The sequence below is a fragment of the Zosterops lateralis genome (genome assembly GCF_965231275.1).
Source record: "Zosterops lateralis genome assembly, chromosome: Z".
Classification (NCBI taxonomy): Eukaryota; Metazoa; Chordata; class Aves; order Passeriformes; family Zosteropidae; genus Zosterops; species Zosterops lateralis.
The window spans coordinates 7537204-7564363 of NC_139800.1; the positions used below are offsets into that span (position 1 = coordinate 7537204).

A 27160-nucleotide genomic window follows, 5' to 3' on the forward strand; every position below is an offset into this window, starting at 1 on the left:
TCACTGATGGGAGTGAAAAGAGGCCAAGCAAGCAGTGCTGGTCATACACTTCTGGTGGGCTCTTGCAGTGGGTGGATGTTGTGTGCCAGGTGCCACCAGAGCTGCTCTATGACTCCTCTCCTCAGCTGGAAAGGGTGAGAAAATTGTGGGGCTCATGGGTCAAGGTAAGGACAGGGAGAGATCATTCACCAGTTACTGTCACAGGCAAAACAGAATCAGCTTGGGGAAATTAATTTAATCTGTTGCCAATAAATCAGAGTTTGATAATGATAAATAAAACCAAATCATGAAACATCTTCACACCACTCCTCCCCTCATCTTGGGCTCAACTTCCCTACTGATTTTTCTACCACCTCTCCCTGGATGGAACAGGAGGACAGGGAAGGGGGTTTGTGGTCAGTTCATCATGTATTTTCTTTACCACTGCTTCCTCTTTGTGGTTTTCCCCTGCTTTAACATGGGGACCCGCCCACGGGAGACAGACCTTCACTGACTTCTGGCAGTGTAAGTCCATCTCATTGGGTGCAGTCCTTGGGGAACAGAGTGCTCCAATGTCTGTCCTCCAAGAGATCATAGATCCTGTCAGAAAACTTCTCCAGTGTATGTCCCTTGTCCATGGGGCCACAGGTTGTCTGGAGCCTGGTCCAGCACAGGCTCTCTATGAAATGGCATTTTACTTCAGGGCCCATCTGTCTGCCCCCGTGTGGAGTCTTCCACAGGCTGCAAGGGTTTCTCCGCACTGGTGCTTGGAGAACCTTCCCCAGCTTCTTCTTCACTGACCTTGGTGCGTGCAGAGTTGTTCCTCTCACTTGTTCTTGCTCCTCTTTTGGGCTGCAATTGTGCCAGCACTCTTTCCCCATATTAAATGTGTTATCCCAGAGGTGCTGTTGTGGTTGCTGATGGATTTGGCCTTTGCCAATGGGGCGGTTCATCTTGGAGCTCACTGGCTTTAGCTCTGTTGGACATGGGGGATGCTTCTGGCATCTTCTCTCAGATGCCACTTCTGTAGTTGCCCAGTACAAAGCCCTTTCCACCCATCCAGAACATCTCTGCACACACACTGAGCTCCCAGGCTCGCTGTGTGCAGGTAAAGGACTGTTTTAAATAGTCTTTAAAGGGGAGTAATGTGGTTCATTTTGTATTAGCGGCTCTTCAGAGGCCTAGATGTCACATCTTAAGGAAATGTTCTAACTTTTTTGTGTTTTAAACACACCATGTTTCCCTTTCTGGTATCTTTGTTGGGTTTTCTTTAGTTTGCTGTTCATTTTTTTGAATACATGTGAACTTTGAACTTGTTTGTTATGTATGTTTTATCTTTGCTTTTGGTTTAATTAGTTGAATTAGCTCAGCTCTCCTTTAAACAGACATTTTAAAAACTCTCCCCAAATCCAGACAATAACCTTGGCAGTGCATCAGCATACGCTTCAATTCCATGTCTTCAGAAGCCTCTTTGAAAAAAACTGGGCACTTTTTGTGCACTCAGTAGGTGGTCAATTGCTGTGTTGTTTCCAAATAAGCTAGTATGAGATTCACTTGTTTTTATCTTTTTTTTTTTTTTTAAATCATAAGAGGTTAGACAGATGTAGTGCTGGATCCAGCACTTCCCATGCTAGTCAGTATTATCTAATTTATTTATGACATCCTCCCTCTCTATCTAGATTTTGTGTTCTCTTAGATGATTTCTCCCCTAGCAGTAAAATGTACTTTGGGTCTGTGTGGGAGAGTCAGGCTTTGGTCTGTTACTGCTACAGTAATGCAACTGATCTTTTTTTATCACGAAGGTAAGGATTATTGATGGCAATGCAATCATGCAAACAGCTGGATATCCTGGCAAAGTCTTAATCTCTTAACTATAATGGGTGACATTTCAGTGCAGGACCACATGTTTGTAAGAGTGAGAAAAGCAGTTTGCCTGTAGTGAAGATTTCATGTAATTGAGACATCTGCATATTGTCAGGACATGTGGGAGTGTTATTTGCTTTTAACAATGATTTCTTTTGTTTGTTTGAAGAGAAACAGTTCTAAGCATGTTCTGATGAAAAAAAAAAAATAGTTGCCCTCTAAGTTCAATTGCTAAAATTTTGCATACAGATCTTATGTACTCTGTAGCTTTACTTCTTTATAACTCATTGTCTGAAGCTCATTGTGGACTATTGCCAGTGCATAGTCAGGAGGGTTGAGTATTTTACTCTTAGGATTGCTGTTCTCAGGAGAAAGGATGGAGTATCTAAAACTATTCTGTGTGCAGTACTGTACTTCTCTCTGATGACAGCTATCCCTGGTTTTACCTGTGGAATTGAATATGCTTCAATTTGAATCTTTAGAACTTTTCTTGGAAATGGCAGATGATACTGCCAGGCTTTTGACAATGTAAATTTGTAGGAAAATAGTGTGTTCTGTAGTTATTTCAGAAGTATGAAGGAGCTTAAGAAGATTCTGAAAAAATATCTTTATGGCTGATTTTATCTAAAAATGGTTACGTGTCATATCGCAGTGTTTTTATAAAATACACACAGGTGCGCAAAAATAAGAGTAACAGGGAAAGTTTGGGGAGTATTAGCAAAGGAAATGTAAGACTTGACTCTTCTGTGATTAAATCAAGCTTTGGATTATGCACCCAGCTGAGGTCAACCTGCACGTAATTACACTGTCTGTTGTAATGCTTTTAAAGCTTTTTGAACAACAAAAAAAATTACAGAAGACAGAAATTATCTTTTATTATATAGTTCAAATGTATGTGCTGTTAAATTTAAAAAGAAAAAATGTTTCCTGCTGGTTAGAGTGTATCTACATAATAGTTGCCTAAAATATATGGATTCATTTAGTTGTGAACAATGTAACATCTGTGAAACATGATTCTTAAAATAAATGCAGCATTCAATGGGTATAGAGCTAGTCAGGCCTGTACAGGATGTTACTCTACTCTCCTCCACCCACTTCTTTAAATAATGTAATTAAAATTTTGTGAAAGTCAGGAATTCATACTGAGACTTGAAGTAGGTGAGCAGTAACACTGAATGTCTGTGTTAAGAACTAGTCTTCATTGGAGCGTAAAACATGCCACAGAAATTGTTCATACATTTTATGCCAACACCTTGAAAGCTGCCTGGCTTTAATGTTCCGGGTTGGTCTAGACACTTGGCTAGGTGCTCATTTAGGTACTGCCTGTGTGAAAATGGCAGCACACAGAATCAAATGCTTGTGAGTCTGTGGAGGGTGTGGTTTCCATTATGACATTAATTCTGTGCTAGTCCCAGCATCCCAGGTATCTACTAGTCTGAATACTATCTGGATGGCAGCCAGCTAAAAAAATGGTTCAGTTAACTTTGATCTGGAACAGGAAAGCTCCATCAGCCTGTGTTACAGTGGGAGGTGCTCTGTGCAGCCAGTTTTGTGCCATCTGTTTCCCGTGTCAGTGCCCCTTCCAGACTGCTGCCAATAAAGCACCTGGACTCTCCATCAGGCTTAAAAGTCTCTGGCTAGAGTTGAATCAAAGTTATTGATCTTCTGTTCATACCACTCTGGATTGTTGAAGCCTTGGTGATTGGTATGCATTCCAGTTCCAAAGTGTGAGAGAGAATAGTTCTGTATTCCTTTAAACCCTTTATGTAGAATCATTTGGGTCGGAAAAGACCTTTAAGATCACCAGGTCCAACCATTATTGTAGCACTGCCAAGCCCACCACTAAAGCATGGCCCTGACTGCTGCATCTGCACGTCTTTTAAATACCCCCAAGGGATGATGACTGGGCCACTTGGCTGCACAGCCTGTTTCACTGCTTGACAATTCTTTCTGTGAAGATACTATTCTATTATCCAATCTAAACCTAGCACAATTTGAGTTTATTTCCTCTTGTCCTGTCACTTGTTGCTTGGGAGAAGAGACCAATCCCCACACAGCTACAAGCTTCAGTTAAAAAAGTCACCAATAAGACAAAACATACATACAGTGAAGGAATAACACTCCATTAGGATTAACCATTGCAAACTCCAGCCTGCATTAGGGAAGATTAGGGAAGAGGGTTGGCAATGGTATTTCCAAATCATGTATTAGCTATACCATCTTATTTCCTTTTGTTTAATGAACTTAGAGTTGATTTTTAGAGTTAGTTCTTATAGTTCAGGTGAACTTCCCTACAGGCTGATCTACCCATCTTGGAAAGATTGGCTATTTGCTTTAAATACATTTTTTCAAGTGAGTTTTAACTAAGCTATTGTACCATTTTGAGAAGTGCTGTATCTAGAAATCTCATTTAGTTTTCTTAGGTCTTTCCCTCCTTCTCTCTTCTCTTGAGGAAATACACATTGTAATGGAACACTATAATTTTTTTGCATCTTGCTTTCCTGGTACCTGGAAGTTTTGACCAGAAGGAATTGGATATTTTGATTTGTTTAGGCTAATTTTATAAAAAACTTATTCTTTAGACAATTTACGAGTTCCATGAAAGATACCTTGGTGCCTTTCTTGTAATGAGGCACCCAAAGCTGAACACAGTATTCAAGATTTATGTCCAAGGTTAGTGTTTTTCTTGAAAATGGGATCTGAATAGATGAATGGGTGTAATGAGGCTGTATGTAACAAGTACTCTCAGCCTGGTTTCTTTCCTGTCTGTTTTGAAGAATTGAACAATACCCCTATTAAATAGCTCTTTGCATTTCATCAAAGAAGATGAAACTCTTTGGTGTCTAAGTAGTTTTGCCTGTTCTGTTATGTGTTTTTTTGGAACTGCAGATTATATGAAATTTTGTCACCATTTTCATTCAGAAAGTCCTCATTAGTAACAGGAAATAGATTCTATGTGCATTGTTGCCTTCAGGATGAAGAATGGAAACTTACCTTGTTTTAATAGTTAAAGAATTAAATAAATACATATATATATATGTCCCTATTAATTGGCTATGAATAACCTGCCCTCACTTCTGTGTTTGGTTTTTTAATTGAAAATTTAGTATTTTTGAAGGAGTTGAGAATTAGGATTTGATTTAGGTGTTGAGTAACCCCAGCAGCAGACTAACACGGACAAGACCATGAAGTTATACCCATTTACTTACCTTTTGTTATGAGAGGAATGTATTGGTAATTCATTATTTTATCCCTACTGTTTTTAGTGATAGACATGATTTTTTCTGAACAGCCAACTAATTATAAGTAGCTACTAGTTTTTAGTGTCCTTAAGATGTTTTTGTACTATTCTGATAGTCACAAAATTGAATTGGTCCTTCATTTCTTGTCACTTTCACTCCAGCTTAACAAAATTGTGCCCATCTACCAAAATACCAGAACTACTAAATAGGCCTTAAAAATGGTCTGTGAATAAAAAAGCCCCTACGTTGTATTGTTCTTTCCCTGGATCAATGTACCTAAGATTCCCCTTTAAATGGTATTTAAATGATTACATTTTCTCAAACTGTTGTTTTTTGCTGCCTTCTAGAATTTGTATCCTAGTAGAACAGTAGTGTTTCACGATGAAACAGAAGTGTAAATTTATTTAATAGTAAGATACTAATAGCCTAAGCAACTAAGAGGAAATTGTCATATATTGGTAGAGTTGCTCCTTCTTGCGATGTGTGGCTTGAGAAGGAAGATTTAGTAGCTTGATGGAAGGATTGTTACAGCTTGGGGACTGCAGAGGGATTTCTGATTGTGCCTGGGGAAAGTAGGAGAAAGCTGGTAAATGACAACTCTGCTTTTAGGCCCTAGTCACATGAAAATGGAGCTGGGGAAGATGGTATATTCTTAGACCAGATGGTTAAAACAAATAGTGAGTTGGAATAATGTGTGAGATTCATAGGGACTTAAGGCACGATGCCAAGAGTTTCTGAGTCTCTTTAGTTTCAGGCTGTGTTATGTGTGTCTTAGAGTGAAAGTTAATAAAATGCTAGTCTTACAGACTGCAAGCCCAATGGTTATTTTCTGAGTGAGAACTCAAATTCTGCAAAATACTGTGTGCTACTGGAAGAGTAGAAGAGCTCGGGCAATGACTTTGTGATAGGAACAATTCTCTGTGTGAAATTGTTTAGGTAACAAAATGGTTTGCCTTGTGCTGGAGTTTCCTCCTTGTGAGGAGTTCCACATGTGTTTTATATCCTCTCTCCCAGACCTTCCTTCTCTGCTAAACCTTAGTAAGGGAAAGCTCTTCCTGTATTTTCATGGAATCTGAGTGTTACATTAATGCTGAACGTATGAATAAAGCCACTACAAGGATCTCTGCATTCTGCTCTGCATTCTCTCTCTAACCTCCCTTAGTGCTTCAAAGGTGGAGTTAGTGATGCTCTAAAATAAATTTTCCATTATGAAGGACACCTTTCATACCCATTCTGGTAACTGAAACACAGTTCACTCTACAGAGAGTATTTCATGGATGGCTTAGCATCCAACATGAATGAACAGATAGAAAATAGGATGTATTTATTCCACAGTGTTCCTGATCTTTGTTAAGTTTATCTAAACTTGGGCTGTGAATATATGCTTTTGAGATGATAATATAAAGGACAAGAGACTTAGAAAATTATATAAGAGGGGAATTAATTTCAGATAATCTTGTCTTTATAAATACATTAAGTATTCCACATGTCAGTATGATTAGTTTTTATTAAACAACTAAATATTTTTTATTAGAAAAGTGTTTTTAGCACCATGTGAAGTCTGCTCAGGCAAATGACCAAAAGAGATGTAAAATGAGCATATACAATAATAAAATCATACATTGTAGCTAGTTTGTACAAACAAGCGAATTTTCTGCTTCATAAGAACTAAAAGAAAAGACAGACTTTGTTGTATTTTCTTATATGAATTAAAGGAGTTTTATACTGACATCTAAGTATTTTCTAAATATAATAATACTTAGGTAATTCCTGGTGTAAAATAAAATGAATGAAAAGTTTGTACGTTTTATGATTAAGCTTTCTATGAAGTTTTCTTGTAGGTTACACTCTGATGTAGTGGGGACTCTGTGGATCTAAAGAACACACTGACAGAAAACCACAAAACCCAAACACCAAAACATCTCAAAAAAATGTAGGAAGTTCAAAATGCAACTTCTCTTCCTGTCTCCTCGTCTATCACTCCTTTTCCCCCTGCTCTGATACCCAAAAGTGGGAAGTGTCTGAAGCAGCTTACCTGATTACTACATTATAAATTGTTGTGCTAAGTTGCTTTTCTGCTGTCTTTGTGCCCATATTCATTACCTTCCAGAAGTTTCGGGAAATTAAAAATTCAGTCTGGGTGCTGCTCAGTTAAGGTTATTAAAGGTGTGCTTATACTTAACTGGCTAAATTGAAGATGTGTTTGGGGACTAAGATTGTTTTGTTTATTTGTCTGGTGATTTTGTGTGAAGGGGAAGATGATACAAGAGGCCTAGGCAAAAAAAGTTTTTTAAATTACTTTCACTTCTGGCAGGAATATTCCAATATTTTCATTAAAACTTGTACTTTTTCTGCAGCTTCTGGAAAAACACAAGAATACAGAAAGTATGGTAGAGCTCCTTGAACTGTACCAAATGGAAGATGAAGCCTACAGTAATCTTGCAGAAGCGACCACGGAGCTGTACCAGTACTTACTGCAACCATTCCGAGACATGAGGGAACTGGCAATGCTTAGAAGGCAGCAGATAAAGGTAGGGTAAAGACAACTGAGAATTTTATTAATTGCAAAGTTCTGCTTTCTGCTTCCTATTTACTAGTCCTGTTATGCAGTATGTGAAGTGATATTTTTTGCACTAGATGCTGACCCTGTGTTTCTGGGCTCTTCACTCAGATGAGTGCTTTTGAAGAGTGAGAATATCTGACATATGTAGCTAAACACCACCTGTTTATCTTGCTGTCTTACCCTTCAAATGTATGACTGAATTAAATAGGTCAAACTTAAAATTTTGTGGTTGCTGGGAATATTGCTGTGTAATACATAAAAAATACAAAGAGATGTGTGGTATTTATACATTTGTTAATTCTAGAAGATTACATAGAAAGTTACTTTTCATTTTAGTTTCCTGAGATGATCTGGTGAACTGTGGAAAGTCAGTAGGTTATTATCTGATGTTGCAAAAGACTTAAACACATGGAACCATATTAAAATACATAATTTGTTGTAACACTTGAAAAGTATATTTTCCTAAGAGCTAAAAAAGCCATCTGAAGAATACAGCATTTTGGTAAAATTGTTCCAGAATGAGTATGTTTGTTGTATTTGAAAGTAATTCTAATCTTGAATGCTTAGCCAGAACTAACAAATGTTATCTGCATCTTTATTGCATCTTGGAAGGACTTTTGATAAAAATATTAGTTCCTGTGCATATTATTAAGGCTACAGCCTTCTGATTCTAAGCTAAAATTTTGTTCCATTTAATCTGTATTGTAAATGTCGTTTAATGTCAGTTTGACACTTGTTCAATTAGCCAACAATTTTTTTTACTGTTTTCAGCTTAAAAATAGTGTTCCTCTCTGGTTTTGAGAAAGAATAAGGGAGAGAGGCAAAAGGATTTATGATGTACTAGTTTTATTTTGACATATTGCTATGTGTCTAAAGTAATTTTTCAGAAAAATTAACAGTCTTAAATGAACTCAGTTTTATAATGTGATGATGTTTTAACTAAAAGTGCTTTTTCTTCTCTTGAATGACAAATGTTGCTGCACAGAGAATTGGCATGAATATTTTTTCAGATGTATTATACAGTTGAAGCCTATAAACACTACATTTATTGAAAAGCTTTCTTCAAAGCGTGGTGAAATAATACCCATTTTATTTGAATTTGTAGTAGAGAAAAAGATGATTTGTTTGTTCTTTAGTCAAATAAGAGGAGTAAGTATTACGAGTAAAAATACATATTAGGGGTTTTGTTGTGTTTTGCTCTGTTTTGATTTTTTTAAACTTCAGTAATCTCTTGAATTCCAGTTTTAAAATGCATCATTTCATATTCTTCTCGAAAGAGTAACATATATAAACTTCAGAGGTGTGTTCTGTGGTTGATTACTTTAGTCATACATAATTTATTCCAATGTACATTATGTTCTCTTCCTAACTTGGCAATTTTTGAGTTAAAAAACTTGGTCATCTGTATGATGCAGTAGAGAAAGATGCCATCTCTTGTTTTTCCTTTCGTCCTTTGAGAGAAAGCAGTACTTGTATCTATGATGACAAAACATATATTATAACTGAGTAGCTAGGGTTGAAGAAATGTTTTATAAATAGAACTTGTGCATGAAATGGTTTGTATTAACTTGCTGCATATGTTTTTCTGGCAGGCTCTAATGTTTTAGACCTTTTCTGTATTAGGTATCTGTTTCTGATTGGTGGGGAAGTTGTTTTCATTTGGTGTGGGGTTTTTGGGGGTTTTTTTTAAGAATTTGGGAGGTTTTAAGTATTTTAATCAGCTTAATTTTGTCAATTTTCACAGTGAGTTAGAAGGAAGTTTGTTTCATCACCTGTAATCTTTGGCAAGAGCGTTTTCTGCTTTTGGAGCAAGACATAAAAATTGGAATTTGTGTCATCTGGTGTTAAATTTCTACTGTTCCTGTGAAATTTTAAGGAAGAGACAAGCCTATAGGAGGCAAGGGAAAAACAAAAACTAAGTTCTGTCTGATCAGTGTAGGCTTATTAGAAAGGGACCTCTGTATTGTGTCCAGATTCCTTCTTTGGGGAAAAAACCCACGAAACAGCAAACCACAAACCAAACAACCCACGATGAAAGTTAATAACAAAATTAAAACCCGTGCGGAAGCTTGGAAATGTAGATTACTGTTGCCCTTTATAGATATGATAGAATCTTGTTTCATTTTGTATTTTGATTCAACAGTAATTTTTCAGATGTATTTTGCTTCATTTAGGTGTGTGAGGAGTCAAAGCTGTTTGTGAAGTACTTTAAATAGTATTTAAGTACTGGATTTGACAAACTGAATGAAAAAGGTACAAGATCATGGAAGGAAAAAAGGGTGGGTTATTATGAAATGAGATGTCACTGTGGAAAAGTAATGGCATTCTTCTAATGGCATTTCTGCTTAATTATGGGCTAGTCATCTAACCCTAGAACAGCGTGTTCAGTAAATGATACGCTTCTCTTTTTTTGGTCTTCCAGCTTCAGAAACCTGGTTTTGTTTATATGAATGCTCTTTATATGTAAGTGCTGCTCAAATCTGTGGGGACTTCCCTCCAAGCATGTCAAGATGCTTAACAGATACCATGCATTCTTGAAAGTGCTGAGCCCTGCAAGCACAGCTGTGTTTTGGGCTTATATCTTCGTCTGTATGATACAGGAACAGCCCTGCTCGCCCCAAGGCGTTCATGAGGGACACAGAAAATAAAAGCTAACTTGTAATGGATGGTACTATCAAATTGAGAAATGCCTATCAAAAAAGCAAGTCTGTACTCATTTCAAGATTAAAATATAAGATACACTTAGGAGACATACCCTGTGTGTTTAGGATTACTGTATTTTGTAAGGTAAATGTGAAAAGTCGTATTGATGAGCCAGCCAAACAGTCCATATGTTCACTGAATGCTGGAGAAGGCATAATAAAGGAATTGAAGACAGTGTTAGTTTTTAAATATAAATAAAATGTGTATATATATATGTATTTATACGTATATTTTACGAGTATATAAAATATAGTCCTGGGCTAAATTTGAATAGGCATTTTCTGATTTATTTACAGACTGTTGCTGGTTTAGTTGTACTAATATGTGAAAATTTTCAAGCAGTGAATTTTAGCATGTTAATTTCACTGTATGGGTTACTGGTCATTTAATTCTGACTTTGGACTCTCAAGGTTTATATAGGCACCAGCCAAGTGAACCTTGATATTCAAATGCTATGTTGCATGTTTTGGGCTGTCTGTATATTCTTGCAAGATCTGGGAAGGCAGCTGTGAACATAAAACCACAGGACAAACAATGTTCATAGATTATTTTGCCTAGCATTAAAGTTGAATTTTAAATGGAATTTAAGATACTCTTTTTGCTAAGAATCAGACTACTGAAAAGGTGTTACATTTTTGATTGTAAAAATGTTTCACATTTATGCCCACAAATTTTTCCTTAATCAAAATAATTTCCCTGTGAAAAATTAGCTTATTTTTTGTGTGTGCAGAACACATATTGCCATAGCAGAAAAATGGGAAATCGTGGACCTCAATAACTGGAAATAAAAAGGCTAAGTATTTCTGAAATTTTAAAAAATCAGAGTAGATACCTCTATTCTGGTGCCTTTGATTTCAGAAAGTTAAATCTAAACTAAATCACCTCCTGTGTTTTTCAGAAATTATGTAAGGGAGCAACCAGTTAGTGGTTGATAATTGGCCGTAGAACTACCGCCCAAGTTACTGTGATCAAGTTTGAAGCCCTTTAAAACTAAAACATGAAGGTTTCTTTTATACAGGATACCAAATCTGATTATTTAGAAAATAATAATAAAAAAAAAACTTCAAAAAATTACTTCACGGGCAAAACCACGAAGTCTTTTTTGTTGGTACATCTGTGTTCACCAGTCTTCATACAGACAAAGAAACTACCTTGCTACTTAGAATTTTTATGGCCTTGCAGTTGTGGACAGCACTTCAGAGTCATGATGAATAGGCGCCGGGTTTGATCAAAGGCCAAGTGAAATCAGTGGGAGGCCTCCTCTTCTCATGCTTTGAGGGTTTTTTTGGATGTCCTTGATATTGGACTAAAGATAAATGTAACAAATTGCTTCACAACCTACATGTGGATGCCAGCAAAACTTCAAAACATGCATTCTTGAAGTTCTAAGTTGAACTGGTTTTGCTTAGCTGGAAACTCATAATATCTCATTACGGGTGAAAGCTTAGAGCCACTGTTGTATCTCAGCTCATCTCCAGGAAATGAGAACATTGAAAACTTATCATATGTTAAATATATTAAATGCACTCATAGCTGCATTGCTTGCATGTTAATTATTTTTTACTTACTTGTTCATTCATGTGAATGTGAGAAGGTTTTAAGGACTTCAAATACAATAATATTGAGGTCTAGCACTGAAAGCTAGAGATTAAAGCAGAATATATGTTGATAATTCATAACATCCTGAGTTTAAAAATTTTGGAGTCTTTTGTTAGTCTGAAGGTTTGCTTCCCTCTCAAGCTCCCTTACGCAGATTCTGGTATATTAAAAATACAATTCCAGCTCAACTGTATGTGGATTTGTTTGTTTAATATATGGTGGTATTGCAGTAGTGAACTTTGTAACTAATTTAACTTTGATTTATGTAAAATTAAGTACTTAGAAATAAATTACATTGTATTGAACATGCAAAATTTTGGTTATAATATAGTTTCGTGAAGTATGAAACAAGTTCAAGGGAGAAGAAATTTAGCGATGGGAGTGGCTGGAAAAACTGAGAGAGTTACTTCCAAAAGTACTTACATAGTATCTTTCTTTTAAAAGTCTCCAGTCATGTAAGGATGTTTTGGTTAAACTAAAACTTCAAATGTTTTTAAACTTTTTTTAAAAATCTATTTGTAGCTGAAGGTGTATCCTCACATCATCAGAAATAATACTTAAAGAAATGTAGCTTTTGAAAAACCTGTAGAATGGAGAAGAAATCTAAATTTATGCAAAATGGTCAGAAACTTAGTGAAAAATATTACTAGCCTGTTTAAGAATGTGATGCAATATGGTGAATTGTGCTGATTGTCTTTATAGTTTGATTCAAAAGGGTTGTGTGTCAGTCTCTTTACAATCTGAACTATAAATACTCTAGACTATTATATGAACTCAGAACAGAACATTTTGCTGACTTAAAGTCAGGACTTTTTGGACTTTCTCAAAAAAAAAAAAAAAAAAAAAGAAAAAAAGATGTTCTAAAGTGAAGATCTGATAGAAAGCAGGCTGATACCCTAAATCATTTAATGAAACTTAGCTCCTGATAAGAGGTAGCTGGCTACAAAACTGGTATGTATCTGAGTGCATAAATCTACTTGTCTGGAAAATGAGTAGAGTAAAAGACTGCTCTAGGTATTCAGCTATGAAAGTGATTAATAACACTCGTAGAAAAATTTGGTTATGTTTGAATGCTGAAAGGTTTATTGTTTAGTTTTTTAAAAAGTCATGCTGTACAAAAAGCTGGGCTGGATAATAAAATAGTAGGTGAAATTTCAATAAATAAAAACCAATGCATGTGCAGAAGGTTGATGACAACCTCCAAAAGCATATATGCATATTTATATGCCCTCAATTAACTAACTACTACTCTTGAGAAAAAAGGTATAAGACTTGAGTTTGCTGAAAATAACTTGCTGATCAGCATTTTAAAAGAGCAAAGAAAAAGGTATTGAATTCTTAGAGAGATCAAAAAACCAAGTGCCAAATAGAAAACATTACACTTTGGTATACATCCACGGTAATACTTGCGCCTCAAATGTCACATTCTTAGTTTCTTCCTCTCAAAAATGTACCACAGTATCAGAGTAGTGACAGTATGGAACATAAGGGTGTTTCCATATTAAGCATCCTCAGTACTAGACCACAGTAAAAGAATTGGATTGCTTTAGTTTGGAAAGCATGTGATTCATCAAAGATGAGAAAGATCTGTAAGTCATGAATATTAAGGGGTAAAACGTATAGAAACTAGGGGTTTCACTTCAGTGAACCTTTTAAATAAAGCAAAACCAAACTCCTAGTACACTTCACATGCTCTGTGGCAATAATTTCCACAGTTCAACTGTGGACACCAACTGTGTTCAGAAATGGAGTCATCAGTGTCTGTTAATGATTAAGATTAATCAACAGTTTAGGTGACCTGTAACAGAATTTGAGTTATCAATGTATCCATACCTTCTCTTAATTTTTCTTTTTTCTGCAAGTGCTAATAATGGAGGAAATAGTGCAGAAAAATGCTGAATCAGTGTATCCATTCAAAAAAGCATCTTAATGGAACTTTGAAAGGCTGGTAAACATGCAGAAAATTCTAAATTATGTGTCCCTGAGGATTAGAGTCAAGGAGGGTGAAACCTAGAAATGTATGATTTTTTTTTTTTTTTTTTTTCCCTCTGCAGTGTTGGAGATAGGGAAAGAGAAAAAAGGAGGAGGCTTTGAGGAGACTTTGATGCAATGCTGTTCAGACTGTGGAGGTCACGGAGAGGGACCCCAAAGGCCTTCAGAGGTTGAAAAGTTTGCTGACAGTCTAAATTTTGCAAAAAGGTTTTTAGCCTAAATATCTAAATAGTTTGAAATCTAGTAGGTTTTGTACTTCTTTTTCAGTAGAGCCCTGAAAAAAGCCCCTTTTTATAAGCTTTTATGATATTTGCTGACTTCATACTGAAACTTACTGGGCTTTACTTGCTACCTGTTACAGTTATTTTCGGTATCCATGTTCATGGCTATTTATATGTCTTTAATCTGATTTCTTCTGGCTAATACTTGTGTCACTATTTCTCTTTGTTTCAGTATATCTGTATATAAAAATTGTCAACCATATTTTGGTGAACTCCTGATAGATATGCTGAACATTTTGTCTATTGTATATATTAAGTTTTTTTAACTGAAGATTTAAAAATACATCCAGTTATTTTCATGCACTAACAGAATCTAGAATGTCTGGAAACACTCAAGCCCACTTGCCTTTGAGTTAACTTGGCTTAAACAACATTTTCAAATAGCTAGTAGAATAGTGTCTTCTTAAAAATACGTTTTTTAAAAAATAAAAGCTCTCTATTTGAAGTTGAACTCTTTTTTAGTCTAGATCTCAGTAAATATAATGTATAGAAGTGAAATGTATAGAAATGTTTTATGCTATACAGATGAATAAATAAGGAAGGCTTAATGCAGGGCACACTGTTTAGCTTTAATTCTGTCAATTGCCAGTACAGAATACTGTAACTTAGTGTTTTTAACACTCTTTACATAAATTCTTCTGTGTCTGGAGAAAAAACACCAGTTAAATAAACACAGTCTTTCCTCTAATGCTTGCCCTAAGCTATATCTTATATGATTTTTCTCTTGTGACTACTTATTAGTTTTTAGCATTTTCCATGGTTCTGGAAAAAACATTCACCACTGCATTTTGCAGTGGAATGACATCATTATGAAGTCTTCTTTCTGTGTGTCCTAACATCTTGTTACCTTTCAGTTTGTTGCTTCCTTTACAGTCTTGACTGAATTGTGTATGTTGTTTTATGTTTTAAGATAATCAAAACTCCTGTAGTTTGTATTTTAGTCCCAGGTGCCAGATATTTTGAGGAATCTAGACCATGCAAATTAAATGGGTTTTTATGCATTAACATTGAAGTCTGTGTCCATATTTGTTAGGATAAAACTAGTTAAACTGTGAGGCCCTTTTTAAAGCTGAATGCTTTCCCTAAATATATTTAGGGGTACATGTACAGAATTAAAATGTATTTGGGGAAATAGTGCTTGGTTTGTGGTAACAGCTGGGAGCACAGTTAAATTAAAAACAACAACAAAAGTTAGTAAGACTAACTTTGAGAAGGCTCTTACTAGATGAAGCTGAAATGCCTGTTTTCTGGCTACTATGTGTAGCAGGCTGTGGTTGGAATTGCTTGTTTGACCTCTTGGAGAATGCAGATAGCTGAGCCTTTGATCTGAAACATGCTTTTATGTATAAAGCCATTTCCATTTTGTGTTTTGCCACTGTCATCTGCACTACTCACTCAGCTTACTTTTTTTTGTTGTTGTTCTTATAATTAACTGACCTGCTGGTATGTCTCACATTTTTCTACTTTTCTGCCTGTTACAAGTCCATCCAAGAGAAGGATAACAAAGGGAGCTGGAGGGATGTGACATTTCCCTGCCCAAGTTATTACATGGCCTGGGCCAAGTCTTATTTCTGTCAGTCTTGTCCATTCTTCAGAAAAAAAAAAAAAGTAAAGTATTAAAGACCTTCACTTAGTATATGTGTAATCTGTGTGTATCCCATCATTTCAAACCTGTTGCTCATATTTTCTCTCAATAAGTTTACTTTAGTCTCTTTAGAACGTAACCATAATTCGCAAACTGTTGCAGAGAAAGATGTTTCCAGTACAGCATCGCCTCTGTTGATCCATCCTCAGTTGCTTATGGGCTGGTTTAGGAACCTCCTTTCAGTTTGTTTTCTCTGAAGAATTCATTTGTTCTCCTTCAGAAACATATCAATACAGTGTTGAAATGTGTTCTTTTATGTTCCATTAGTCTGAAGCAATTGCTGATGAAAATAGGTGCTTGTGTGATGTGTTGAAGTTAATGGCTTCTGCTGTTTCTATCCCTTCTTCTGTGTTTTGCGACAGCCACTTCTGTGAAGGCTGTCATAATTTTCTTAGCTTCAAAGCATCATTTGAAGTAAAACTTGTAAAGCATGAAAGTCTACAAAAGCAAGTTTCATCATCGGAGGAAAAAAAAAATCATAGCAAATTTTTACCGTGAAGCTTGGATTCCTCTCAAGGAGAATATAGGATTTTTAAAGGAAGAGTACCTGAAATATTTTTATTGAGAAAATGATGAGTAGAAGAGAAACTAGATTTGGCTTCTGATCTAATTGTGAGATGAGAGGTTTTTCTGTTTAGACCAGGCTTTCTCCAAAACTTTTGAGTGCCAATGAGCAATTCCAGCCAAAAGCTCACTTTGAAAAAATGTTGGGTAACGAAAACAGCCTTTTAGGTTAAAAAGAAACTTGAACTACATTTGAGTTTCTTAATTTTAAACCAAAAATATTTTTAAATCAAAACTAGATACACAAGTTTACAAGAAGTGTCATTAGATGACAGCACTTTTTAATTATCCTTTGCCCTGTTTTAGTCATATCTAGCATGGACAATAGTAATTTACAAATTACTTGTTTAGTCTCTAAAATGACATCTACTCTTTTATGAGCTATAAAAACTGAAGATGCTTGCATCATAAAGGTGAGCAAAATAAAGCATAAGGAGGTTATGCATATATTGCAAACAATAATGGAATGCAGAAGCACACATAAGAGCTTCCTTTAATTCCATAATGAGAGTTGTTGTCTTACATCAGGGTGATTAATTATTGAAGAGAATATAGAAAACAACGTTTTCAAAACTCACAAGCCTGTTCATGTTGATATTTAATGTTCCATGGCTACTCCCTTTTCATTTTTAAATTCTTAGCTAGGACAAAATAAGGGAGTGGTCACTTCTGTCATGGAGGTGTTTGCAGCTGGGGAGGAAACCTGCCTTTTCATAAGCTGCAAGCTCCAGAGGCGTGTTCCTTATCTTTACTTCCTCACCTTTCCCCCTATTACAGCTGTGGTCTTCATTTAAGATATCTATTTTGCCCCATGGGCTTACTTTCTATCTCCTATGATAACAGATGCTATAAATAATTTCTATCTTGTATATGAATGTACCACCATTATATTATTTAAATTGAATATTACAGTATATTTGAATAGATATGCTCTGGTGGCACTTCGTCAGACTGAGATATAATGCCCAGACAGCTATTTGGCAAGGGGGACCATATAAATTTCACCCCTGTGTCTCAGTTGTTCATCTCTGGTTTTCTCTGGAGATTGTCTGTCCTGCCCTGAAAGGATGACAAGCATAAATTTAATTAATGACCGGTAGATTATAGTAATTCTCTAGCAGGATTGCACTTGAGAACTGGTAATTCTTCTAAGTTGTTGGTGCTGTCAGTATTTGCCTTCACAGAATTCTCTTTTTAATGTGTTTTCCCAAAGCGTGCCAGGTCCATGGTCAGAAGTGGCTTTTTGTTAGCCCTCTGTCTTCTAGTTTGTCATAGTTATTTGGTTCTGATGATAAAGAACAACTGTAATTACCTTTGGAAAGGTTGCAGTCAGTATTTTCTTTTTATACTGTGGCTTTTTGATTGTTTCTTTTTAATAACTATTTTTCCTTTTTTAGTTTTTTTGATGGAGAAATGGAATCAGGTGGAATGAAGTGGCTGGATGGGAAGAGATTGGTTTTCCCACAGGGAGCATTGGAGCACCTTTAGGTCACTGGAGTGACTCTCAGAGGCTGCAGGGCATGTATGTCAGGCAAACCCAGCAAAGCCAGCTTGAGCAGGAGCATCACAAACCTGAAGTGAGAAGCAGGGAGCAGCAGCCAGCTAGATCTGAGGCACCAAGGGGACTCCTAAAGTTTGCTGCCACTCAGAAAGTCATTGACCTAATGGAAACACAGGTGGGAGCTGTCTTCAAGGAGGCAGTGCAGACTGTATCCATTGAATACCATTCTGGAGTCTCCTTCTGACAAGTCTGCTTTTCCCAAAATTTGATACTGTCTTTCGCATATCCAAAGAGTAACAAAGATCTCTGTGACTGAGGGTTGTTACTCCAGCCTGGAAGCTTGTTCTTGAACTTTCTCCTTTGGAATTTGTCACCTTGAACCTCAATTCTCTCAGGCTGGCATAGCTGTGGGGAGGCTGTGGCTGTGGTAGTCTGGTCCAGCAGCTTCAGAAGTGAAGGGCATAAGCTTTTCAGTTTAATGTTCATCCTCAGCTTCTAGCTATTCAACTTTATTAAGAAAGCATGTGGGATATTTAACCTGTGAAAGACAGCTCCCCGCTGGCACCTACATTCTGTCTTCACCTTTAGGTTGGATGCTGCCTTTATAATGAGAGTCTCATTCCTTGTCACAGTTTACCTGTGACCATCAGCTGAGCCCCATAGGGCTGCTTGTTCTCTCTAGCTCAGTGGGATGGTGGGAAGAGAGTCAGAAGAGTAAAAGTGAGAAAACACGTGAGTTGAGATAAAGACAGTTTATCAGACAAAGCAAAAGCTGTGCATGTGAAGCAAAGCAAAACAAGGAATTTGTTCACTGATTCCCATGGGAAAGCAGGTGTTCAGCTATCTCCAAGGGAGGAGAATAACAGCGACTTAGACAAACATCCATCGCTCTGAACATAACCCACTTCCCGCAGTTTGATTGCTGGGCACAGAGGTTTATGGTATGGAATGTCTCTGTTGGTCAGTTGGGTCAGCCTTCCCACCTGTGTCCCTTTCCAACTTCTTGTGAACCCCCTGTCTCCTCACCAGTGGAGTGGGGTGAGAAGCAGAAAAGGCCTTGGCTCTGTTGTCGGCACTGCTTAGCAATAGCTAAAATATCCCTGTATAAAATATCCCTGTTTGCAATTCCATAACAGAGCCCATACCAGCTCATATGAAGAATATTAATCCAGCCAAAACCAGCACATCCATCCTCTATTATTTTGTGTCATCAGAGCCAGAAAGTTAACATTGTGTGTGTGTCCATTATTGAAGCCTTGGACTGCAAAGTCCTAACATGAACATTAGCTGTACCTTTGATTTTTTAATTATACTGCAAGACAATTAAAACCCCTGCTTTAGAAGTTTGGCTATCTGGTTAGATGTGTAAGTGTGGTCAAGCACGAAGGCAGGTCAAACGATGTAACGGAAATGTTTCTATTCTTTTTATCTTTCTGGGGCTCCTTTCACAATTCTGTTAAGCATCCCACTGTTCCTGCAGCCTGAAGGCACGTTGTTGATCTTCTCTTGTTCATGCAGTTGCTAAAGCCAAAGCTTCTTGAGTTTTCTCTTGTTTTGCTGTATGAGTACCTTTAGAGCGAATGATGATATATGGATGAATATTTGGGATTGTGGATAACGAAAAGATGCTTCCCTTTTTTTGTTACTTGTAAATACTTGCCCTAGGGAACAAAGATACAATTATGTTATGGAATCATTAAAACTCTTTAGCTTGTGTGAAAGAGTTCACACAAACCATGTGTGAATAATGTTTTGGCAGACAAAACTTTATGAAAAAACGTTACTTTGAGGCTTACTCTGCTAGAACTCATGCCTAATAAGAATGTTACTCAAATTACTCAGTGATCCTGTGTCAATTCAGTGTCAAGTTACCTCATCTGTACCAAGGAGCAGAAAAGGAAGACTTTTAACAGTGTTGGTTTTTATCCAGCTTCACAAATGAATTTGCTGTTTCAGAGTTCTCTGTAAATGGAAAGTATTAATTTCACTGGTGTGTAATTCACTGGTGTGTATATATATGAATCTACAGTTCAGTATTTTTTTGGAAACCTGTCTGTCCTCTCCTGAGTATTGCCTGTGGGAAACGTGGTACATACATCCTCCATAGTGACATGTTACAATGTATCTAGAAAAAAAGTGTTACTCACTTAAAACTTGTCTACATTATGCTTCATCTGTTGCCTTTCTAAGTGTCTTGGAAATATATAAGAAATAGATTCAAATACCTCATTAATGTCCTCTAAGGGTTTTTCAGGAAATTAACAAGTGTTTAAAAGGCATCTATTTGTTTTCACTTGTAAAAATCGTCCATCTAAGAGATGAGACAAGTGGATATCTGAAGTGGGTCCTGAACAGTCACTTGAAAACCTTTCATTTGCAATTGAACTATAGAGTGGAATGGCTATTTAGACCAAACTGAAGCTTTGTGATATCAAGATTAATACTTGAGGCATTAGAACTTCATTGAAATATTGAGAGATATTGAAATATTCAGAGACTTACAAGGTTATGAGCACTTTTGGTTTTGTTCAGCTTTGCCTACACTAGTAAGGTGTCTTCTTGACTGATAGATACGAAAAATATTAAAAATTAATACTTTGGTATTGCATGAGCAGGCTTAGATTTTTAAAGATAAGATATATAAAATATGTAGTCGGTTGTTTTAGTGTGACAGGTTTGTAAAAATTCTCAGATTTGGGAGAGAAAGCTGTTTTTATTAATTGTAGAACAAAGTCCAAATCTTTTACTGGCTTCAGAGAGCTGTGAGCTCAGAGTGAAATGGCCTTGATCTTGGGAATGAAAGGATGTTTGAGCTCCCAGGCACTAGGAAAATTTACTTTTTAAAGTCATCTATAGCAAAGAAAAGCTTCTAAAATCGATACCCCAGCACAACCCTGGTTACCAACTTCATTCTGGTTGAAGAGCATTTATTTTCTTCAGAATGAAATAGTCCAGGCTGGAAGAAAGCCTGGATGAAGCATGAAGCATGCATGTAATCTGCAGGTAATAAGATACGTAATAAAAAGATGCTGACAAATCAAACTTACATATGTGGGTTTTATGCGTCCAGTAAGACCAGTAATTATGGAAGATGGATGTACTGTTGCAAGAGGAGGGAGTGCTTCCAAAGAGTTTGTTGAATAGAAATTGTGGTGGTAGTTTTATATACTATTTGTTTTATTTTCTTTCTTAGCCCTGAAACTGTTTGCTGTTGGCAGAATAGCTGCAATTAATTGTTTTTAATTATGGGCTGATTTATTTTCAGATCTCAATAGAGAATGACTACCTAGGCCCCAGAAGAATTGAGAGTCTGCAAAAAGAAGATGCTGATTGGCAGAAAAAAGCGCACATGGCTGTGCTTTCTATTCAAGATCTTACAGTTAAATATTTTGAAATAACAGCTAAAACACAAAAAGGTAGTTATTTCCTGTCATGCTATTCATCATGTAAAAAATTAAATTATTTAGTGATTACCATGTTCTGTGTTGTACTGTGAGTTTTTTCATCAATCCTTCATGAGGAAAATGCAGTTGTCATTCCTATTTGTTTTTTCTTGTATTTGAATCTTTCACCTGTAAACCTTTTCAGAACATCATCAGAGGTGGACAGAATAGAAATTTTAGGCAGAAGTTTTACAGCCACTTTCTCAACGTAATTGTATTAGTGGTATTCTGTATTTGCAAAGGATGTAGGAAGCATAGAGTCCCTGGTGGATTCTGTTTTCTGTCCTGGATGTGACAGACCCCCATAGTAAGTGTTAATTGTCTTCCACTCAATTTCCTTTTCTAGTTTTCCTTGCCTTACAGTAATTTTTTTCATAGCTCTAAAGATTAAGGAACAGCTCAGTTTACCTACTCAGTGAAAGCTGCTCTGTTGTTCAGAAGCCTTCATGGATATAACCTTGGCTTTTCTGTGTTTGAAAAATGTGATGGTCTTAGTAAAAACTGGTGCAGGAAAGCAAGGTCAAATGACTTGGTATGTACACCCATGCTCTCATCCTTTTACCATTTTAAATCAGATAACCAGTTTAATAGGGTAAACAGACCTTTTTCTAGTTCACTGGCTGTTTGCTGTTGGCAGAATAGCTGTCCTGTTTTTGTCCTGGTGTCCTCCCCTGCTTGACTGCAGGTCCCTGTTTCTTTCTTTGCCTTGGTGGTAGTGACTGTGCTAGCTAGACCCACAGGAGAAATCCTTTTTTGACTGGTTAGTTTCTTGTCATCTCTGTACACGACTGCTACCTCTGACTCAAGAGATGCAGGCACCACAAATTTACTCTGTTCAGTGACAGCCCAGCTTGAAGATAATGTGAAATTTCACATTAAGTCACCCTTATTCTGACTGGGCAACTTTATAGGTTGAAGCATGTTGGAATAAATTTAATTAGAGCAAATTCTAAGTGCACTAATCAGCTTCACTCCTTTTCTAGTATGACAAAGGCAGCCAGTAAGACGCACTACTAGTTGATAAGGCCTTTTTATAGACATTTACTTATTGTTTTTGTTCACATGAGTTTTTATGTACAGCAGTAAGGATTTGGGGGAAAACCAGTGGAAAGTGACACAGCTGAAGGCTGATTACAACCATAGCTGTTTAATATACAGGTTATTTTGCCTGGTTTTTGTGTTTGGGGTTTTTCTTGCCCTCCTGCTGGTCATAGGGTAGTGTTACATACCCAAATATTAACAGATGGCAGAGGAAAAACATATGAGAATATAAAGGTGTTTCTTATTACCTAAGAACAGCATGAGATAGCATGTTTTGACTGAATGCCACCCTTTTGATTCCATGACTTTTGTGGCTTTTGCTTTGCAGAGCTAAGTACAGTGTCACATGACCTATATATTAACAATGGTGAGAATCTTGTATGTGTCCACCTAGGTGTTATCTGGGGGCCAAGAACAGTAAATCTGAATCAGGCAAGGGACTCTTGCATTTTGAGGTAAAAGATAGATGTTGTTTGGATTTCATGCAGTGTTCTTAGAGAATTGCACTTGAAGTTAAGCTGAAATCTTAGTTTTAAATAGTAATTTTTTTCATTCTTCAGATTTATTTAAATTTATAACTGTACTATAAACGTTATTAAGGTAAGCTAGAGACTTTAGGAACTGATAATTGGTGGTCACAGAAGTGGGGAAAATTTGGGATGCAGTTCAAGACCAAATAGTTGTATTAATGAGATTTTATTAAGTACAAATGTGTGCATTTTCTTTGCAGCAGGATTCCTAGTGGTCTGAAGAGTAGACAAGTAAGATGCCTGTTCGTTTTTTTCCTTTCCATAGCTGTGTATGATCGAATGCGAGCGGACCAGAAGAAATTTGGTAAGGCAGCATGGGCAGCGGCAGTGGAACGTATGGAAAAGCTTCAGTATGCAGTTTCTAAGGAGACTTTGCAGTTGATGCGTGCTAAAGAAATCTGTTTGGAGCAGAAGAAACATGCACTGAAAGAGGAGGTAAGTTCTCATGCCAGTAAGTAGATCATTAAAGCGTATAGAAAGAAGCAGTGTTAGACAAATGATGTTGCAATGTAGGTGTGTTGAGTTTTGTGCCACTTATATATGTTTTCTGTTCACTTTTTCTTGGTTAGTCAGCCAGAAAGACAGTTTTTGCTGTTAATGTTCACAGCTGTCCTCTGGGATGAGTAAAATGTAGTGAAAGGATAGGACAGAAATTGGCTGCTATGTAATCTCTGCAGTTTAGCTCTCAGAGGCATGACCAACTTTTCAGAATAGCTCTGACATTCCAGATGGAAGGTGTCTGACCATTAGTAAATAAATGGGTAGCTGGACAGTTGTGTTGCACTCTCTTTCTCTGCTTACCTTAATTACTAATGCAATCTCCCAGAGGGGCTGTGCTAGCTACAGTTTTCCTGAGGAAAGAGTTCATGGATGAAACTCTGCTTAAATGCCTTAGCAGGAAAAAAATTCCATACTTATTGGGTTTTATGACAACTCTTAAAAAGTAACAATGCTCTGAATTCTCTTTTAAACTTTTTTATCATATGGACATTTGGTGCGAAAAGCTTTCCGTCATAATGTTAATGTGTGTTCTAGCAATTAAGTGATTGTTTTAGGAGAACTTTCCAAACATTTCAGCAAAATCTGGCTAAACTGATGGTGCTGTTATGAAAAGGTTATCCAGAGAGCTCACGACTTTAGCACTGCAAAGGCTGGTAGGTTTGTAAGGCCGATAGACTATGTGTCTATTTTAGGAGCTTCTGTAGAAGACAGCTTGATCTGCAGGGAAGAGAGAGTACATGCAAGACCCAGAGCACAAAAATAGGTTTACTGCATTTCAGTGCTATTTAGATTTGGAAATCAAGAGTTGTCTGAAAACCTGAGTTTGTCAGGCTGTTGTCATCCTTAGCCAAGAATTGATGAAACAATCCAGTAGTACTAATTGGAAGTATATTGAGTATTTTCACTTAGAGTAAATGTGTATCATCTTTTCATTGCACATCTTATTTTTCTCCCTGTAGAGACCTGTGAATTTTTGTTGAATGAGATCTCAGTCTGGTAAATGAGTGAGTGTTTGGCCTGATATGCTGAACTATTAGGGGCTGCACAGAAAAAGGAAAGATTCGTGGTAGTATACATCGGGATGAAAGTGCTGAGCTGTGAGTGTGGGGCTTTTGGGGACAGAGAAATAAAGAACATCTAATGGGCATGGTGCTTTGGGATGGTGTATCACAAGATGTAGAACTGAAATACCTCCTAGCAAACGATTTAGCTACTATATTCTAGAAGATAAAAACAGGGTATTTGTTTGAAGAGACTAAAAAGCTCAAGAAATTAATGTATCATGATTTTAGCTGGGGAAAAAAAATGAAAATTCAGAACAAAGACATGATATGACTTTTTTTGAGGACAGTGTTGGTATTCAGCAGGTTGTCCATGGATTTTTAAACATTTAGTCTTCGAAAAGAAATTTTTAATGAAGGTATAGTGTAGTAAGGATAGGAGAAATGGCTTTAAACCTAAAGTGGATGGGTTTAAATTATGTATTAGGAAGAAATTCTTTACTTTGAGGGAGCAGCACTGGAACAGGGTGCCCAGAGAAGCTGTGGATCAACATCCTGAGAAGTGTTCAAGGCCAGGTTGGATGGAGTTCTGAGCAGCCTGGTCTAGTGAAAGGTGTCCCTGTCCATGGTGGAGGGCTTGGAACTTGATAAGATTTCAAGTCCCTTCCAACTCAAACCACTCTCTGATTTGTGTGATTGCAACAACAAAGGCTGTAGAGATTAAACTGTTTGCTTTTGTTAATGTTTGTGTTAAGAAAGTTGTGGCATTACAGGAAATTGAACTTGGATCTCCCTGGTTTAGGTTTTTTGTTCCACCACTGTGATATTTTAACCCCAGCCAGCAACCAAGACCTATGTGGCTGCTCACTTGCTCCCTCACATTTGGATTTAAATTTGGGAACATTTGTTTCTAAGAAAAAAAATAGTGAAGGTTTGAGTCAATTTCACAGTTCATGGAAAAAGGGAAGTTCTTAAGTGTGGTCATGTTTGACACTACCTTAATTTAAAAAGCAAACAAACATTTTCCACACTACTTCCCTCACCCCCAAACTCAGTAAATTTTGCTGCATTTTTACAGTGAGGAAATCCTTGAAAAATGCCAAATCCCTTTAAAAATGCTAATATCCTGCCTGAACAATAAACATTATCCCTCTTATATGGAAAAACTGGAGAGTTCAAGAGAGCGCAGTCCTTTTGTGTTTGAAAAGTAGCCTGAAGTTCACTCCAGTTATGTGATCATTATGTCATTTACTCTTCTGGTCAAATTAGTAACTTAATATAGATGCACAGTAATAAAATGGCATAACAAGACATTTTTGTGTAACACTGGACTCGAGTATATACATGATACATTAATGATTGTAAGGTTTCTGGTGTTCTCTTAAGGACTTACTGGAGTTTTCAGACTAATAGTTGAAATACAAAAGATGTATACAAAATTACAAAATATAGCAGAAGAAATTTAAAAGAGAAGTTACAAGAATTGATTTACAGATCTTCTTTCTGGCTGTCTTATATGGAAATAAGTGTGGTACACAAAACTATTTGCATTTAATTGAGCTGTGAAATTCCTGTCAATAGATCCTGATGCAGGGGCTAAAACATACATGTTTAAAAAAAAGGGGATAGGAAAAATTTATGAATTAAGCTCAGTAAGTCTGGTTTTTATAGGAGTATAAGAGGCAGCAGTGTGGTTTAAGTTATGCTACAGGGTGTGCTAGAAGCTGGTGAATCATTCTGAGAAGCTCTCATTGCACTCACTGCCTGTTATGTTTCATCTTCCTGGATTTTTGCAGTTAACAGCTTTTTCCTGAAACAGGGTATTGAGTAAAATGGATCGTTGGTTTAATTCAGTACACATACCTTTCTAGCTTAGTATAGTCGTATTTAAATATGTATGATAAATAAAACTCAAGGAACCCATTTGTGGCTGTTCATTACAGATTCAGTTTTACAGAAGATAACACCATAATGTAGAGAACATGGTAGCAAATATTTTTTAAATGTATAGCTAGAGACATCCTGTATCTTTGCTTAGTTGACATCCCTTTCAAATGACTGACTGTCTGTAATATGAAACCAGACACTTTGTCTGAATAATAGGGTGGACACATCACAAATCTCTGTTAAAATTTACCATTACTTTAATCCAGTATCCAGAAACTATCAGATAGACATATTTTGAGCAGATGAAGAATTTGGATGTGGCCCTAACTCTTGTGCATGCAGGTTTTAGAGGTGCATGAATTCCCTCCAAACTGAGCACACGAGATTCACTTATGTGCTGGTATTTTTAAAATGTAACCTGAATGGCTGACAGTATTGAGCAGATAATTCTTGTTTGGCTGAATGAAAGCAAATGGCTGCAGTTTGCTTTGGTTGTGTGTTACTTTTCTATTCAAACATATAATACAAGTGAATACTGAAATATATATTTTTAATCTATGTGTTTATTCTCCTGTGAAAAACTCCAGAAAGAGAGGAACATCCAAGTTGTCATTACAAGATGATGCATGTATTTATCTCTGTTTCCACATCCTTTTTCATTTTTTCCTCAGTTCTGCTTTTACAAGTTATAACTCTAGCTTTTTAGATGCCTACTTTTAGGTTTTTGGGATTGAAGATAGGAGAATTCTGATTTAATTATGTACCTTCAGAGAATCAAGTGGTAGAGTAAAAGAGTTTGAGGGATGTTTCACACCATGCACTGTC

At 36.6% G+C, this 27160-nt stretch overlaps 1 protein-coding gene across 1 annotated transcript in view; it reads left to right on the forward strand.

Annotated features, from left to right (window-relative positions):
- Positions 1 to 27160, forward strand: part of JMY (junction mediating and regulatory protein, p53 cofactor) — a gene marked incomplete at its 5' end in the record, with an annotated part of 62751 nt that overhangs the window by 11075 nt on the left and 24516 nt on the right. Inside the window, 3 exons of the mRNA XM_083884513.1 lie at positions 7442 to 7615; positions 21198 to 21348; positions 23212 to 23381. Coding sequence (XP_083740639.1) covers positions 7442 to 7615; positions 21198 to 21348; positions 23212 to 23381 — 495 coding nt within the window. The remainder of the gene's footprint in view (positions 1 to 7441; positions 7616 to 21197; positions 21349 to 23211; positions 23382 to 27160) is intronic.